Here is a 15,684-nt window from a genome sequence, read left to right as displayed (position 1 = left end):
TTAAATGTTGTAGTTCTATAAACCATCTAATTAGTATTCATATAATCCAACTATAACACAATCTAAGAATGTTTTCTATGTAAATACAAAAAGATGTTTGAATAACATTAAGTTGCATTGCTCACGTTTGAAAGAGATCTAAAGATCTTTTGAATGGTAAGAATTTGACTAATTTTGCGATATCGAGTATGTAACTGTCTGTCGTACATCACAACATGTTTACTATAATAAGAAAAGAGCAAAATGTTGTAGACATGAAATCAGTCATGAGTGCTTAAAGGTAATCAGATTATGGTGGGGATTTAAAGCCTCAGTGAATGACTTTACTGATTACATTTGTCAGCAGGTGATCTTTTTCGTTGAACAGTCTTAGCCCTGCACGGTGCAGATGTACATGTTACATAACCGCACAAAGTCACGGGGTCACACTCATAGCTGTGTGAAGTGTACTCACAGGTGAACATTGCTGAGCAGTGGTCATGAATAATTGTGGGTTTGGATCCGTTTTGATTGTTGGGCAGAGATGCAGAAAGGTGGACGCTTTTTCACACGAAGCTCTTTAAACAAGCTGTGACCCGCCTCACTCTCTTCAGCTGACACAGACATTTGACATTTCAGTGGCCAAGGATGAGCTGCGTGTACATAAAGTGCTCCCTCGTCACCTTTTCCCTTCCGCAGGTCCGACTCCTCACACCACTGGAAGTTGGCTGTCAATCAAATGTTTCCGGGCCATTCGGCATGAAACGATAATGGTCCTCCTGGGCCCTCATATTTTTTTCATGGCTGCCACAGATGTTGTGACTCTTCAAGGGCACATTTTAAGAAATACAGATTAACTGTGGATTAGCACAAGCCCTACAGTACCAAGCATTAAATAAATGGATATTATAGCGTGGGGTAGCTCATTCGTATTTTACTTGAGTCTGCCGGGGACGGTTAGAGAGGACAAAAAACCAATACATTTTTGCGATTTGATAGCTGCAAAGAAAAGTAAGATAGAGCTTCATGTCAAGGTTTTGGAGGTTGATGCATCATTAAAGGTTACATAAATAGGCCCATGTGTAAACATACAACTTAAGCAAATAAGGCACGATGAAAAGTACGATTGTGTTCAGAACATGATCGTCTGTGAGACTAATACTTTTTAAATATTAATCTGAGTAACCACGGGTAAGATACTCAAATTAGATTTTAGACTTAATATGAACATCAATAACTCAAATAAGACTCACTGGTAGTATCAATACTGGAGGTGTTGCTGCGCCCACTAATACTCAGTGTTTGTGGCGCTATTGAATTGTTGAACTTTTTTCTTGCACTCTGTGATGGTTTTAATATGCAAGACTTTTATACAGCGCCAGTCAGAGACCTTGATAAAACATTAAGTTGTACCTAATATTTCATGGTTATTATATTAATGCTTACGCTGAACCACTTCCTTTCTAACAAAAAAATAAAAAATATAAGCATCTAGATGTGTTGTGCCATCATTTTTGTCATAATGTCACCTTTGCAGTCATACGTAACATATTAATAATACAGATTTATGGATTTTTTTAAAACTTAAAAAATACGTTTTTATTGTCATTATAAAAAGTACAATTAAACCTTGAGTGGCATCTCCGCAAATCTATCCTCGTTAGTAACTCTTCAGATTTTCTCTTCATCTCAGGGGTGGAACTAGCTGCAGCTTTAAAGTCTGATTTCCAGCCACCAGTCATTTGATGTATTTTTTGTCCTGGAAGAACTAGCTAATAACTAATAATAACTAGTCCCTGCCATAACGAACTTTGTTTTTTAAACTGCAGGATGTGAAGGCTAAAATATGAACGCTAAGAAAGATACAAAGGATAACACATTTGCCTGGCTTAAATAGGTGAACATGCCATTTGAAACAGGATACATACAGCTTTCCAATGCTGCAGCTAATTGGGCACAATGCATCCTGGTACATGTAGGCATTGCTGGAATGGTTCAGAACGTAGCTTTATGAGCCGATACAGCTCACAGTTCACAATTATTTTCCTACCATCAACACAATCTCTCCATTTTTAGTCTCTCCAGTGTCCTCACCTTGTAAGTCATCCAGAACTTTAAACACTCTGATTCCCAGCTATCGTCATAACAAGTAGGCCCCAAGTTTATGAGACATGCACATGAGAAATCTGTTGTTGTCATAAGAGAGTAAAGTTTTTCCATTAGCTTGAACAGAGTTATAATGGCTAAATGTTAAGTGGGGGGAGCCAGGAGGTTTTACTGCTGTCTGCAGTGATCAAGAAGATCACTCCTTGATCTCATGAAGAAGAATTCTGTTTTGCGCACTGCAACACCACGAGAAAGAAACTAGAGGCTTATTTCTTCAGTAAAGATTCCTTTTATATTTTAGGGTTTGAGAAAGTCAAAATTTGACCTCATGTGGGACTGTATCCTCCTGGAAAGTTGAGAGTATGTTCTTATTTTAAGCTGCATGAGGCCACAGAGGGGGGAAATAAACTGTGGTCTAACTGTAAAACCCTAAATGGTCTAACTGGTCCATGACTCCCCCTGCTGTTAAACCTGGATACATGCAGCGGTTAAAATCCCCTAATACTTCCTTTTATTTATCTACAAGCACAGGAACAAGTTGTAATGCTTTTGGGAAATAATGACAAATTAACCATGTTACAACTAATATTTTAATTTTAGCTACACAGACAAAAACTGCAAATTTAAACAATTACCAATACATCTATTACATTAATAACTTATTTTATTTAGTGAATATAATGTGATTATGATAAGTATCTAGTCCAGGGTTTATGTCCTGTTCTGAGATCATCAATAATTTCTATTATGCTTTTGCCTACATCGTAAATCTGTTTAATACTGTATTTCTTCATGGATTTAAAGATCATCAACTTTCTATTTCTTGCTGACACATCTTAAGTTTACGGAAATAAATTAAATTCAAACATCTACAAGTCTATGTGAACTCGGCAAAGTCAGCCACTAATGAATATCATAAACCTGAATGGACTTATTGATGAGATTTTTACGCAACTACTGATTTCAGGTCCAACAATCTACTTTGAACTTCAACACAAATAGATCAAGTAATGTTTTGGGCTACTCTTGGTGATATTATTAGAAGAAAATAACCCTTTATAGTTTGAAAGCATGCTGATGCAGCGGAGCCATAATGTAATGTTCTTATTTATATGATAAAATCATCATATTTTGGGACATCATGCTAACTTGCTGCTTTATTCAACTTTCATCTCTTTACTCTTGATGTCTGGATTTATTAACTGGTGTTATGCTGCCACCTATTGGTCACGTCTATGCACGGTGAACACACACACACACATTACCATAATAAATTATTTACTTACAAGTTTAAAGATCTGTACTCGGCACATCTATTTGCAAAAATGTAGGCTTCTCCTACCTCCTCCTGTTAGCTGTAGCATTCGGTTCTAGCCCCCCTCGATAAAAATCTGTCAGTCCGACGTCATTGTCAGTGTGAGATCACTGATCTAAGCCCATTGGCTCGTTGTGGCAAGCCCAGCAGCTCATGTTGCACGCCCGTTAACTTCTGTAGCACGCCCACGATATGCCGTAGCCTGCGGTAGCACAGTAGTGCTAAGGTGCTAATGTTTTTGCTCCCCTCGGACGGAGCCAGTGGCTGCATTCCCAATATGGTAAAAGAGGCGGGACATTTCCGAGAACCGTGCTGAGCAACTGACCAATAACGACAGAGCGGATCGGCAGACCAATCGGAGCAGATTTGGCCCACGTGGGGTCTAACAGTGGGGGCTCAGCAGAGCGTAGCTGACGGACTCAGAGCGTAGAGGGAGCAAGGAGGAGCAGTACATGAAAACAGACACTTTTTTCAAACTTTAACTATTGTGAACGTTCAAAAGTAGGTACATAGATTAAATATACGAACCCCAAAAAGGGCATAATATGGGCTCTTTAATCGTTTCGTCAGGACTATTCCACAAAACCACCCCACAAATGGAAATACACATACTTTTTAAATTGGTCCGAGCATAATGCTGTTTCAAGTTTAGTTTACCTCTAAAGTGATAACCCCCCTTGTCTGTCTTTGAACAGTTTTTGTATGTTTACAGGTAGCAGTTTATTTTTTGCTTCATACATTATTTGTGCAGTCTTAAATTCTACCAGATCCCCAAACTTTAAGGTGTGTAAATTTAAAAACAGTATATTGGTGTGTTCATAATATCCTACATTGTTTACTATACGAATGGCTCTTTTTTTGTAGTGTACTATAATGTAATGTATAATGAGTTTTTGTAAACATAAAGACAATCTGCTGATTGATTTCTACCGGTCGATTAACATATGAATAGAGATATATTTGTAGTCTATCTTTTTCCATTAAACCTTTATCAGCACAAAAATAATGTCTGGGATCTTGTAGGCAGGCTCTGTCTTTTCCAGGAGGGGGCTTTAGAGGGGCTTTCTTCCACCACCCCTCCAGTTTTTCTCCTTCAGTTTTATCTTACATGAGGTAAAGTATATCATTATACCCCTCCAGTATCTTTTTTTTCCCTTCTTCTATTTATTATCTTCATAAGGTAAAGTATTCTTATACCCCCCGCCCTCGTACCCCAGTCAGCTGTTAAATTGGCAAAGACAGGCCGGAAATTAAATTACTGAATAAAAATCCAGTTTAACCTAGTTAATAAAAAATAGACTCTGGCCTCCCCTTGGCTTGTAGAACTTGAAGAACTTTTAATAACGAGGGTTTGCAAAGTGATTTGACACATGAAGAAACTTAGGCCTACATATGAACAAAGCACAACAGTGAAAAGCCAAGACAACAAAGCAACCCGGGTCAAACACCCAACCAACATCAACAAAACCCAAACAATAAAAGAACCCAAACAAACAAACAAACCAGCATCAGTAACCCAAAATTCATTAGACCCAGGCCACATGCTCCAAATTGAAACAAAGAGGAAACATAGGCCTATAATTTCATCTTTTGTTTAAAGAAACCCAGCTATGTAAATATAATTTTTGGCTGATACTGAAAGACGGGGGGGGGGTGATATTGTTTTCCCCAGTATTACTTCTGTTATTCGTCTTTTGAGTGAGACTTTGACGTCCCCATCGACTTTCTCTAACCAACGATCAGCTGGGGGCGAATGTCGTCGTTTCCGACAGCACGTAAACGCATCATGTTGTTTGGGCTGAGGTCAGCTGACTATGAGCTGTCATGTGGCGTTCACAGGCAGATCGGATCCTAAGGAGAGTGTGTGAATAACAACCTGGGTGAACAAAAAAAAAACAACAACATCTCGGTGGTCGTGTGTTCCTGGTTTTGTTTGTCCTCCTGCACACTCGTCCATCATGGCTTGGACTAAATACCAGCTGTTCCTTGCGGGACTTATGCTTACAACTGGATCCCTCAACACATTATCGGCGAAGTGAGTACATTTAATTCAATGATTTTTTTTTACTGATGTCATGTGTGTGTCGTTAAAATTCACTGCAGGATGCCGCTAACAAGCTTATTATTTCGCTTTACACTCGACCTAGTTACTTTATCTTGTTTACTAATGTAGGTTTTTGTTCCAGGTTATTATTAGCCCTTGTACATTATCTCGTCCTAAACGTGCAGACAGGTTGCATTAGCCTATAGCTTGTTAGCTTTTTTTTTTTTAGCTTTAACCATTACCTAGTGTAAACATCATTATCGAGCTGGAAGTGTAATGTCAAGCTAACTTTACATTTGTCTCTCGTCAGGAAGCTGAATGAGGCTGTTGGGGACAGACACGACGATGTTATTGACACACTGATAAGATAGCAGGCAGGCGGAAATAGTTGTTGTGATGTAATTAGTCTTAAATGGGTTTATCTCAAGTCAAATAACTACAGTTGTCACTAATACACTGACTCTGCAGCTGCATTATTTCAATAGCATGTGGTGACTCAGGCATGCAGGCTGCTGTGCCAGAGGTTAGGTCAAAGCATAGTTCAGCAGTCTTTGTACATGGCAGGTAAATATAGTATCTGCTGCAAGAACTAGTCATTGTATACATAAGGGCGACAACAAACTTTAATCTGCAACATTGTTTGGTGTTTCATTTATCAGACAATAAGAGATTGGGCTGCCAAATCCTCATTGAAAACACAACTTTGAATATCTCTTTTCTTCCCAGCCATTTGTCAGAAACCTGTACAATGTAGTAAAACATCAGATATGAGAAGCATAAGATGTTGAATGTTAAGCGTCTTTTTAATCAATGGTTTGAAGAAGTCATTCATTGTCAAAGCTGATACAAATCCTGGTTGATAAGTCAAGTAATCAGTCAATTGTTTTCCTTGTCGTCTAATTTTTTCCCTCTTTAAAAAAAAAATCTCTGATTAGTGAAAGTTCCCTTTGATGTTTTTAAAATTCTTTGTTTGAAAGACCATCAGGTCCAAAACACAGAGCCGACACGACGACACAAACACTTGAAGGAATCTTTGTGTTCATGTGTTACTTTTAATGACAGATGTCCTTTTCTATCGGAAAGGTATCCTTAAATGACTCTATCCACTATCCTATCCCTGCAATAAAGGCACAAAAAGCCCCAAAATAAATCTTTTTTTTACTTGACCTTCAGGGGGTGCAGGCCGCCCCCCAATATAATGGTCGGGGAAACACTGCGTACTTCTGTGACGTTAGGAGAAGTGCGCAATTTCAGTGAAACAAGAAATGCAGCTTTTTTTTTTTTTTTTACTTCTGCACTAATCTGTGTAGTCAGCTCTCTGCTGTCTGACACTTCTCTGTCCTTTTTATGGGTTGAACGAATCTACAAGCTGAGTTTACATAGGGAGTATGTGAGACAAAACAAGCTGTGTCATGTTGTTCAGAGAGCTACTTACAGGTGAAGTTTCATAACGGTCACCTGATACCAGCCCCGTCACAGCATCGCCTCACTGAGTTTTTAACAGCATGTAGGCTGATAGTTGGTGTCTAAGGTTTCACTCTCTTTTATTACAAATGTGCACTATATAAAGACATCTAATCTAAAACGTGGTGACCGCCAATAGAGCTGGTATGAGCAATCACTAATCAATTGTTAGATTAGGTTTTAACAAGACCACTTCAAAGATGAAAGGAGCATCTTAACATCAAATATTTGTATTAACAAGAACTGAATCAGTCTACAATTTCCATGTCGTATTGATGAGCTCAGACGTGGTCGCGTTTGAAGAAAGTGCTGTGTCGTCACCTTTACGGACCACATTCCCTTATCGTGCATTTTAAAGAAGACAGGAGGTCACATGTTTGTCATGCTTCCTCTGACTGTCCCGACTATAAAAGTTTTGTAGACCGAAGGACTCATTAACCTTTCATTCAGACAACTTCATCAGTTTATTTGATCTGACCTCACAGATGATTACTTCACTACTTATTAAAACAGAAGAGAGGCAGCTGGCGCAGGTGTCCTGGCGGTTAGGTTGGGCTCCATGTACAGAGGCTGTAGTCCTCAAATCAAGCGCCCTGTGGTTCCTTTCCTGTATGTCGGACCCATCCCTCTCCCTGGTTTATAAAGGAAAACAGCCCAAAAATGCGTCTTTAAAATAATGAGAGAAGCAGAAGTGCTTCATTTGGTTGCATGCAGACAAATGTGAAATAATCTCAAGTGAGAAAGTGGTTTGGGGCGCCAAAAAAGGTGGCTCTAGGCCCCCGCAGGTTTGTTTTTCAACATGTTGAAATAATAGAAATCATAAAGGGTGGATGACCTAGAACTTGAACTCAAGGGAATAATCAAAATGTTAAAGTACAGTTCTTAATGTCCAACAACAAGTCCCCCTTTTCTCTGAATATTTGGTTGGGTAAAATAGCAATAATAGAATATATGTATATAATATCATGTATAATAACCGTACTGATGTCTTTTGTGTTACAGATGGGCTGACATGTTCTCAGCGAAGGGCTGCAAAGACGACCCTGAACATAAATTCTCTCATCCATTTGTGCAGGTAAACAAATTCAAAACTGCAGGTGACTGTACTGTTTAGCTTCACTTAAACATCACAAACACATCAAACATCAATAAAGGCACCAAGTGCATCAAAGTCACAAAGAAACTCCCAACACAGTCATTTGTGTTGCTGATTTTAGCATTTTAAATTGACAATGAACATTGACTGAAAGGTCACAAATGTCTTCAGAGGAATCGTCAAGGTCACTGTACCCAAAAACAACCTGACATTTATCAGGCTTCAGATGCCCACAGCCAAGTCACAAACATAAATAACACTAAATAAAACAAGGTAATGTGCTTTTAGAGTGTTAAAACTTGTGATAATGACATGGAATATAATAAAACAACATATAAAGAGGGAATAATTGCTGTAACTAAGGGGGCGGCAGTAGCTCAGTCTGTTGGGACTTGGGTCGTGAACCGGTTCAAGTCCCGATGTGGACCAAATCTGGAAATTGTTCTAGTAGCTGGAGCACAACTTCCAACTCCTGAGCGTGTCTGCCAAGGTGCCCTTGAGCAAGGCACCAACCCCCCCCCCCCCCCCCCCCCAGCCCACCGTCTCAGGAGTGCTCGCTGGCATCTCTCCATTAGTACATGTACATAGGATCCTGTTTGTGCATGTGTGTGTAGCATCATCAGTAACAGAGTGTAAAATGGAATTACCCCCATTAACAAGATATATCTTCTTCTTAACTTACAGTTTCTATGTCATTCTGCTGTTTTTTTAAATATTTCACACAATACCTGTCATCATCTGCCCAGGGGACAACAGACAGATTTGTGTGCTTTCAACTTTTCCTGGAATTTTATGAACTTGAGATGATGATTTCCAAGTGGCTTGAACAAAATTACATTTTCTGTTAAGTGAAGTCAGTATCTGATTTATCAGCTGATGTGTCCAAAGTCACAAGTAAAACATGATCTGTTTCCTCTCTCTCTCTCTCTCTCTCTCTCTCTCTCTCACTCTCTCTTGACTCTTCCCCTCCAGGCGGTGGGGATGTTTCTGGGTGAGTTGAGTTGTCTTGCCGTTTTCTACCTTTTACTTTGCCATGACAGACGTAGACCCGAGCCAAAGATGAACCCGGGCCAGAGCTTCAACCCTCTGCTCTTCTTCCCACCTGCCATGTGTGACATGACGGCCACCTCCATTATGTATGTTGGTAAGTGACCACTACAGTTCCTCTTACTCCCTGTGTCTCTCACTTGTTTAAAGTGCTCATAGGTTGTTGTGCTAATTGAGGAAATAATATGTTGTACGACCTGGTCTATCCTGCCCTTTTCTTGCACTCTGTGCCTTTGTTTGAGCTGCTACTAACTCTAAGGAGAAACAAGACACAACCTGCTACTTTCAGAAGGCCATGAAGACAAACGTCTCCTGTTACTGTCCTTCGCTTCAGTATTCGCAGAAAGGACTTCATGCATCAGCCAACAAGAGTTAATGTTGGACTTGATTTTTTAGCCGTTGAGAAGGGAATGATATCACTCAGTTTGGGATTCTTTTTTTTTTTGAGAATACTAATTTTGCATCATGTTGCTTCAGCCTCCCACATCAATGCATCCTCATCCTGGTACCTTACAGTTTGGCTGTGCCGCTACTCATACTTCATTCTCATTGATTAGCATGTTAGCTCAAGTTACATTTTGTATCAAGCAAAATCAGTGAGATATTTTCATTCAAAACAGACCTTTTGTTTAAATACAAGATATAGTTGTTCTGCTTATCGTGTCCCATTCTTTCTAATTGACTAGAAGGAAGTCAAAATGTTTAAAGCAAACAAAAACTCAGGTCTCATGAGGTTAAGTTCCATCAGTGCAGCCTAACAGAATAGATTATTTTCTTTTTACCTTAGTTCAAATAGAGATAACTGAGTCTTAGATAAAGTTGTTTTTCTCTGTGTTATGCAGCAAGTCCAAATAATTTAAGTGTCACGTCAGAGGGAACACCTGATTCTCGATGGTTAAAAACATTTCAAAGGAAACTTTTGTTCGCTTTGACAAAACTTTGATTTTTTTTTTTTTGATCTTCAGCTCTTAACATGACGAGCGCCTCGAGCTTCCAAATGCTGCGAGGAGCTGTCATCATTTTCACTGGTCTGCTCTCGGTGGCGTTCCTCGGGCGGCGTTTGATGCCCAGTCAGTGGCTCGGCATCTTCATCACCATCGTGGGTCTGCTGATCGTCGGTCTCGCCGACTTTTTCAGCGGGAACAGAAGCTCAGAGCACAAACTCAGTGATGTCATCACGGGTATGATGGATTATTTTATTATATCAATGATGTATGTGTTGTCACTTTTAAAACATAAAACTCATTTGGAAGTGCACAGTATTTTTTTGAAACCTTGTCTGTTTTTTCTGTCCTGCAGGAGACCTTCTGATCATCATGGCTCAGGTCATTGTCTCAGTGCAGATGGTCCTGGAGGAGAAGTTTGTCTACAAACACGACGTCCATCCTCTGAAGGCTGTTGGGACTGAAGGTACAGGAATACATCTGCAGTTAGATTTTACAAAACTTGGGGGATTAAGGTCAGTCCAAGAGGAAGAGAGTGGACTTAAAGCTCTGATGTTGGTGATTAATCAGGCCTGGACCACTTGTGGCCTGTAACTCAATAATACAATTTGGTCAAGTGTTTAGCTGGACTGTCACTGGTCTAAATCAATGTAGCCATGTGGATGAGGAAAGAAAAGGTCAACAAACAACAACAATAACAACAGATTGTTGTCCAATAGATACTATTCACATTCTTTGAGGAAGAAATAACCGTAATATACAATTGAAATGTTCTTTAAAAGGATTTCCCACAATATAATTTTTTTGTCGTAATAGTGACATTAGATTTAAATTACATTCAGGGACAACAAAAGGAAAGAGTTCAGCCAAAGTCACTCATTTGTAAAGGGTAATGTACAGCAAGTGGCTTGTTTAAAATGCACGACCCTGGCGGGCTGGATGGCCTAGTGGTTATGTTGCGTGCCTGCATGTACAATAGTCCTCAACTGTAGGTCTGTCTGTAGTCTGTAGGGACTTGGATTGGGAACTGGTGGGTCCCTGGTTCAAGTCCCAGTGCGGACCAACATAAGGATAAGGGTCTCGTAGCTGGAGAGATACCAGATTACTTCTTGAGTACTGCCCTTGAGCAAAGCACCGAACCCCCAACCATTTGATGATGTTGTTGACCTAAATTATTTTTGTCTATTAAGTTCACTGTTAGCAACATTGGTGTGGCACTGGACTGGTTCATTTCCTATCTGTGGAACAGGTATTTTTCTATAGAGCTTGGAGATGATTCTTCCTCTTGTGCTTCTCTTTCTTGTGAGGTTCCCCAGGGGTCTATTTTGGGCCTCCTCTTATTTACTGTTTACAGGCTGCTCCTAGTGCAAAGTGTAGGCACGGCATAGACTTTCACTGTTAGGCTGATGACACTCAACTGTGACCCCTGATAAATCCTGGAACCACTGATCTTTCTAATATGTGCAAGAGGTCCGCAACCTCTGGGTCATGCCCACATTGTCTTAGACCTGTGTTTTGTTACCCAGGTGACCAAAGTAATGCAGTCCTGATTTGCTTCACTTAGACAATTAACTAAAATCAGTGTGTACTCCTTTTTACAGCTTTTTATTGGCATATTTATTTGATTGATTTTGGGGTCATATTTTCCTGTTTATTTTCTCTTTTTATTTGTTTTAATATTTGTGGATTTGTATATTTGTTTGCTATGTAAATACATTTATTATTATAATTGTTATTATTAGTATGTGTATCTGAATCAAATACAGCTAAATAAATCTCTTTGAAGATGTGAAAAAAGGTTTCAAGACTTGATTTTGAAAATATTAAATCCTTTTTTTCTTTCCCCCAGGTTTCTTCGGGTTCGTTGTGCTGTCTCTTCTCCTCATCCCCATGTATTTCATCCATGTGGGCGGGTTCAGCGACAACCCTCGGCAGGTCCTGGAGGACGCTCTGGACGCCTTCTGTCAGATCGGCCACCAGCCTCTCATCCTGCTGGCTCTGCTGGGAAACACGGTCAGCATCGCTTTCTTCAACTTCGCCGGCATCAGCGTCACCAAAGAGATCAGCGCCACCACCCGCATGGTGCTGGACAGCCTGCGCACGCTCGTCATCTGGGCGGTGAGCCTGGCGCTGGGCTGGGAAGTGTTTCACGGCCTGCAGGTGCTCGGCTTCCTGGTGCTGCTGATTGGAGCCGGGCTCTACAATGGACTGCACCGCCCCCTCCTGGAGAGGATACCGTGCTGCGCCGGTTTAGTGAGCACAGAGGAGGAGATCAGCCCAGGAGAGAGGGAGAGGCTGCTGGATGCTGGCAGGGTGCAGGTCGCCGATGACAGTTAAAACTCATTGAAGCACTGATCATGATCATATGCTGTTTTTTTAAATTGTTTTTATTTTCTTACCTTAGATTTTAACTGACCTGACACAATCCTTTTTTTAATATGTGGACATGCACAAGCTCTCTTAAAGGAATAGTATAATACAATACAATAAAGTATTGTGTTAAAGGCACAGCACAGTTGTGTCTGTTTCTTTCCATTGAAAAAAAAACAGACACAAAGGGAAGTCTGCTGGAGCTTTTATATGAATTTACAGGGTTTTACAAAAAACTTTTGAACAACTATAATAATTTCAGTCCTGTTTTTTTGTTAAAAAATAACTTGAACGGCTTTAGTGCTGACGTGATGGAAATTAATGCCAAGTTTAATTGATTTTCATTGTCATTGTCAGATTTTTTATTTTTTTTAAGTGTTGCAGACAGAGCAGTGTGGTTGTGCCAAAGTGTTTTTAACGTCAATCACTGAATGCACTACAGAGATCAATGTCACAGGAGCTCAACATTTTATTTGTAATCAAAAGACTGACTCTTCCCCTCATCTCAGTTTGGTTCAGTACAGAATCTGATGTCGTGTTGCTGTTTTAAAAGAATCCCTCTGTATATTTTCTCTCTGACACTTTGATTTGTTTTGATTTATATGTACAGATGTATAAAAAAAAAAGTTGGCGCACCAAGTGGTTTGTACTTGCTGAAGATCTCTATTTAGTGATTTCAGGTACTGGCTGTAAGAAATGAGAAAACAAAAGGGAACTGTCTTTAAAACTCAGTTGCTGAACACTGTAACAATGTTTTGATGATGCACATGTCATAATGAGTAGAGACATTTTTTTAAATACACTCGTGAAACCACTCACAAAGTCTTGAACCATGTTTGTCCTGCATGATTAGAGAGGTACAGTTTTGTGTTTTCAGCGGAAGTAATAGGTCCGTTAAGTCCTTAAAAATAGGCTCCCCCCTCCACCCCCACACACAAAATTTCGAATGATTTTTTTAAACACCTATGATGTGAAAACACCAATGCATTAAAGGCAGGGTTGGTAATTTCCTCCACATACACTTTTTTAAGATTTTGGTTGAAGTTGTCTTTGGGTCCGGACTTACATTAATAATTCATATGCTCTGAAAAAGGAACAAAGAAAATCTCTCATCTGTAGCAGTTGTAAGCCTGAAAAAACTTTGACCAATGTCTGCCACGAGGTGCCAATCTGATGAACCAATCACGCCTCCCTGTCTCCCTGCTCCTTCTCTACCTCTTGTGTGCACTAGCCCACTTTCAAAGCGCGTCACCAATGATGGAGTTTATACGGTGAGTTTGTCGTCGGCCATTGTGAGTAGTAAAATAGTCAAGTTTTTTTGAACATGTATTATGATACAGTTTAGTGTTTACTTATCGCTGAATGTGACACGAGACGACGTAGTTTCTACACAATGCGAGCGATGAGCTGAGACCCCCTTGTGGAGCAAAGGCGCTGGTGTCTGTAAGTGAGGGGCGTGGCTCTTGAGGGGATGGGTGCAGACGTAGCACTGAGGGAATGGTAGTTTCACAATCATGCTAGTTTTTGAAAATTACCAACCCTGCCTCTGAGGAATGAATTGATCAACAGAAATATTGATTTAACCATCATTGCAGATTTTCTCTATTTCCATCAGGTGTGAAAACTAAGCTTTTATTACTTTTTCATGATTTGATTTAAATAATTTGTGTTATTAATAATCTACATCTAAAACCAGTGACTGTTTTATATTAATTAATGAATTACATTTAAAGTGTTGATAATTACATTCATACTTTGTTTCTTTAGACATGATGGAGTTGAATTCAAAGCTAATTGGTAACCTTTCACTTTAAATAACACTTTTCTTTTCATTGTAACCACACAATCTCAGACAAAGATCATGATGAAAATATGACAAAGTCTCACTTTGACGTTCAATAGGAACAGAAAAGATCAAACCTCCAGCTAAGTGAAGTGAAACACCAGTCGTCGGTTCAGCGTCTGCAGCCCCCACAGCAGCAGCTGACACCTGCCGGCACTTCCTGAGTTGACCCAACATCCTACCCAAAGAGCGACCTCATGCTTTACTAGAGGTCAAAGGTTAAACCCCAGAGTCCCCCGAGACTTACGCACACAGGACCCAGGCCGACCCCGGTAAGAGGATGAAAGAGCGTGTGTTAGTTGACTGAATACGTGTTGATGTTTCCTAATTATCCACATGAACATATCAATAAGTTAAATTCACTACAGATACACTTTAATCAAGAGCGACTGATGCATTTTCAGAATGGATTTGAGTATCTACCCTCAGTACACATTTATTCAAGCTAAGAATTAAATTAACAATAAAGAAATAAAATAATGTCTTTGTTGAAATGAGTAAGTCAGTTTTCTTAGGGGGCATCAACACAGTTCATTTATTCATACTGAAACAATGTCAGACGTTTATTTTACTTAACTAGTGGGCTAGAAGATTGTGAGTCCTGAATTATTTTAATTAAAAAAAATATATATTATTATTTTAATCATTGAGCTTCTTTGCTCTTTTTTTCTGTAAAGCATGTAGCAAAATCAATATGCAAGTACGGCTCTCTCATTATGCTACACACACACACACACACACACACACACACACACACACACACACACACACACACACACACACACACACAAAAGAAAGTCGTACGCAAAGACACAGCATGGCCGCTAGGTGGCAGCATTTAACAAGGAAAATGAACCAAAATTTGTGTGCGGCTGCTGGTTCCGGTCGTCGGCTAAGTACTGAGTCAAGAAGACATTTCATTAAGTGGTGTTCTGTGAAATAGTCTAGAAGCAAAAATATATATTTATTACATATTGTAAAATTGTAATGGCTATAATTACACCATGTGTTATTTATTGACACACAACCCTCATAAAAAAGACCATCAGCAACTTAAAACAACTGACGACATGCAATTATAATGAAACAAGTTGAGACATCATTTATGTATTAGTATATGTTTTAAATTATTTGATCTTTTATTGTATCATATTATTTTGTATTTTACTATATGATATTATTGTTTTATGATTTTACATGATTTATTTCATTTTATTAGATCGTTACTCTAGGCCTATAGAATAATTGCAATTAGAGTCATATGTAAAAGTGACAAAGGCCTATTTTATACCAGTTACAAAACAAACAGATGTCTTTCTTGTAGAGACAGCTTCACTTTCAAAAGGCGGCCCTGTGATGTGAAGGCTGTGAAAAAAATCCAGTGTTTATAAAGCAACATGGATGTGAATCAACATATTTAACACGAATGTTAGTATAGCCGAGCTTATCATTTGAATCAAGCTACAGCCGCTAACA

At 39.4% G+C, this 15,684-nt stretch overlaps 1 protein-coding gene across 1 annotated transcript; it reads left to right on the top strand.

Moving 5' to 3' along the window:
* Window positions 1-5,275: 5,275 nt before the first annotated feature.
* slc35f6 (solute carrier family 35 member F6) lies at window positions 5,276-12,503 on the top strand. Its single transcript, XM_061051857.1, has 6 exons — window positions 5,276-5,435; window positions 7,911-7,983; window positions 8,977-9,148; window positions 10,017-10,232; window positions 10,351-10,461; window positions 11,845-12,503. The coding sequence occupies exons 1-6, from the start codon at window positions 5,359-5,361 to the stop codon at window positions 12,330-12,332; spliced, it is 1,137 nt and encodes a 378-aa protein (XP_060907840.1). The 5' UTR covers window positions 5,276-5,358; the 3' UTR covers window positions 12,333-12,503.
* Window positions 12,504-15,684: the final 3,181 nt, after the last annotated feature.

Source organism: Labrus mixtus, chromosome 12 (assembly GCF_963584025.1).
Source record: "Labrus mixtus chromosome 12, fLabMix1.1, whole genome shotgun sequence".
NCBI classification, from domain to species: Eukaryota; Metazoa; Chordata; class Actinopteri; order Labriformes; family Labridae; genus Labrus; species Labrus mixtus.
Note: the sequence above shows the minus strand (reverse complement) of the source record. Positions and strands in the feature narration are given on the sequence as shown.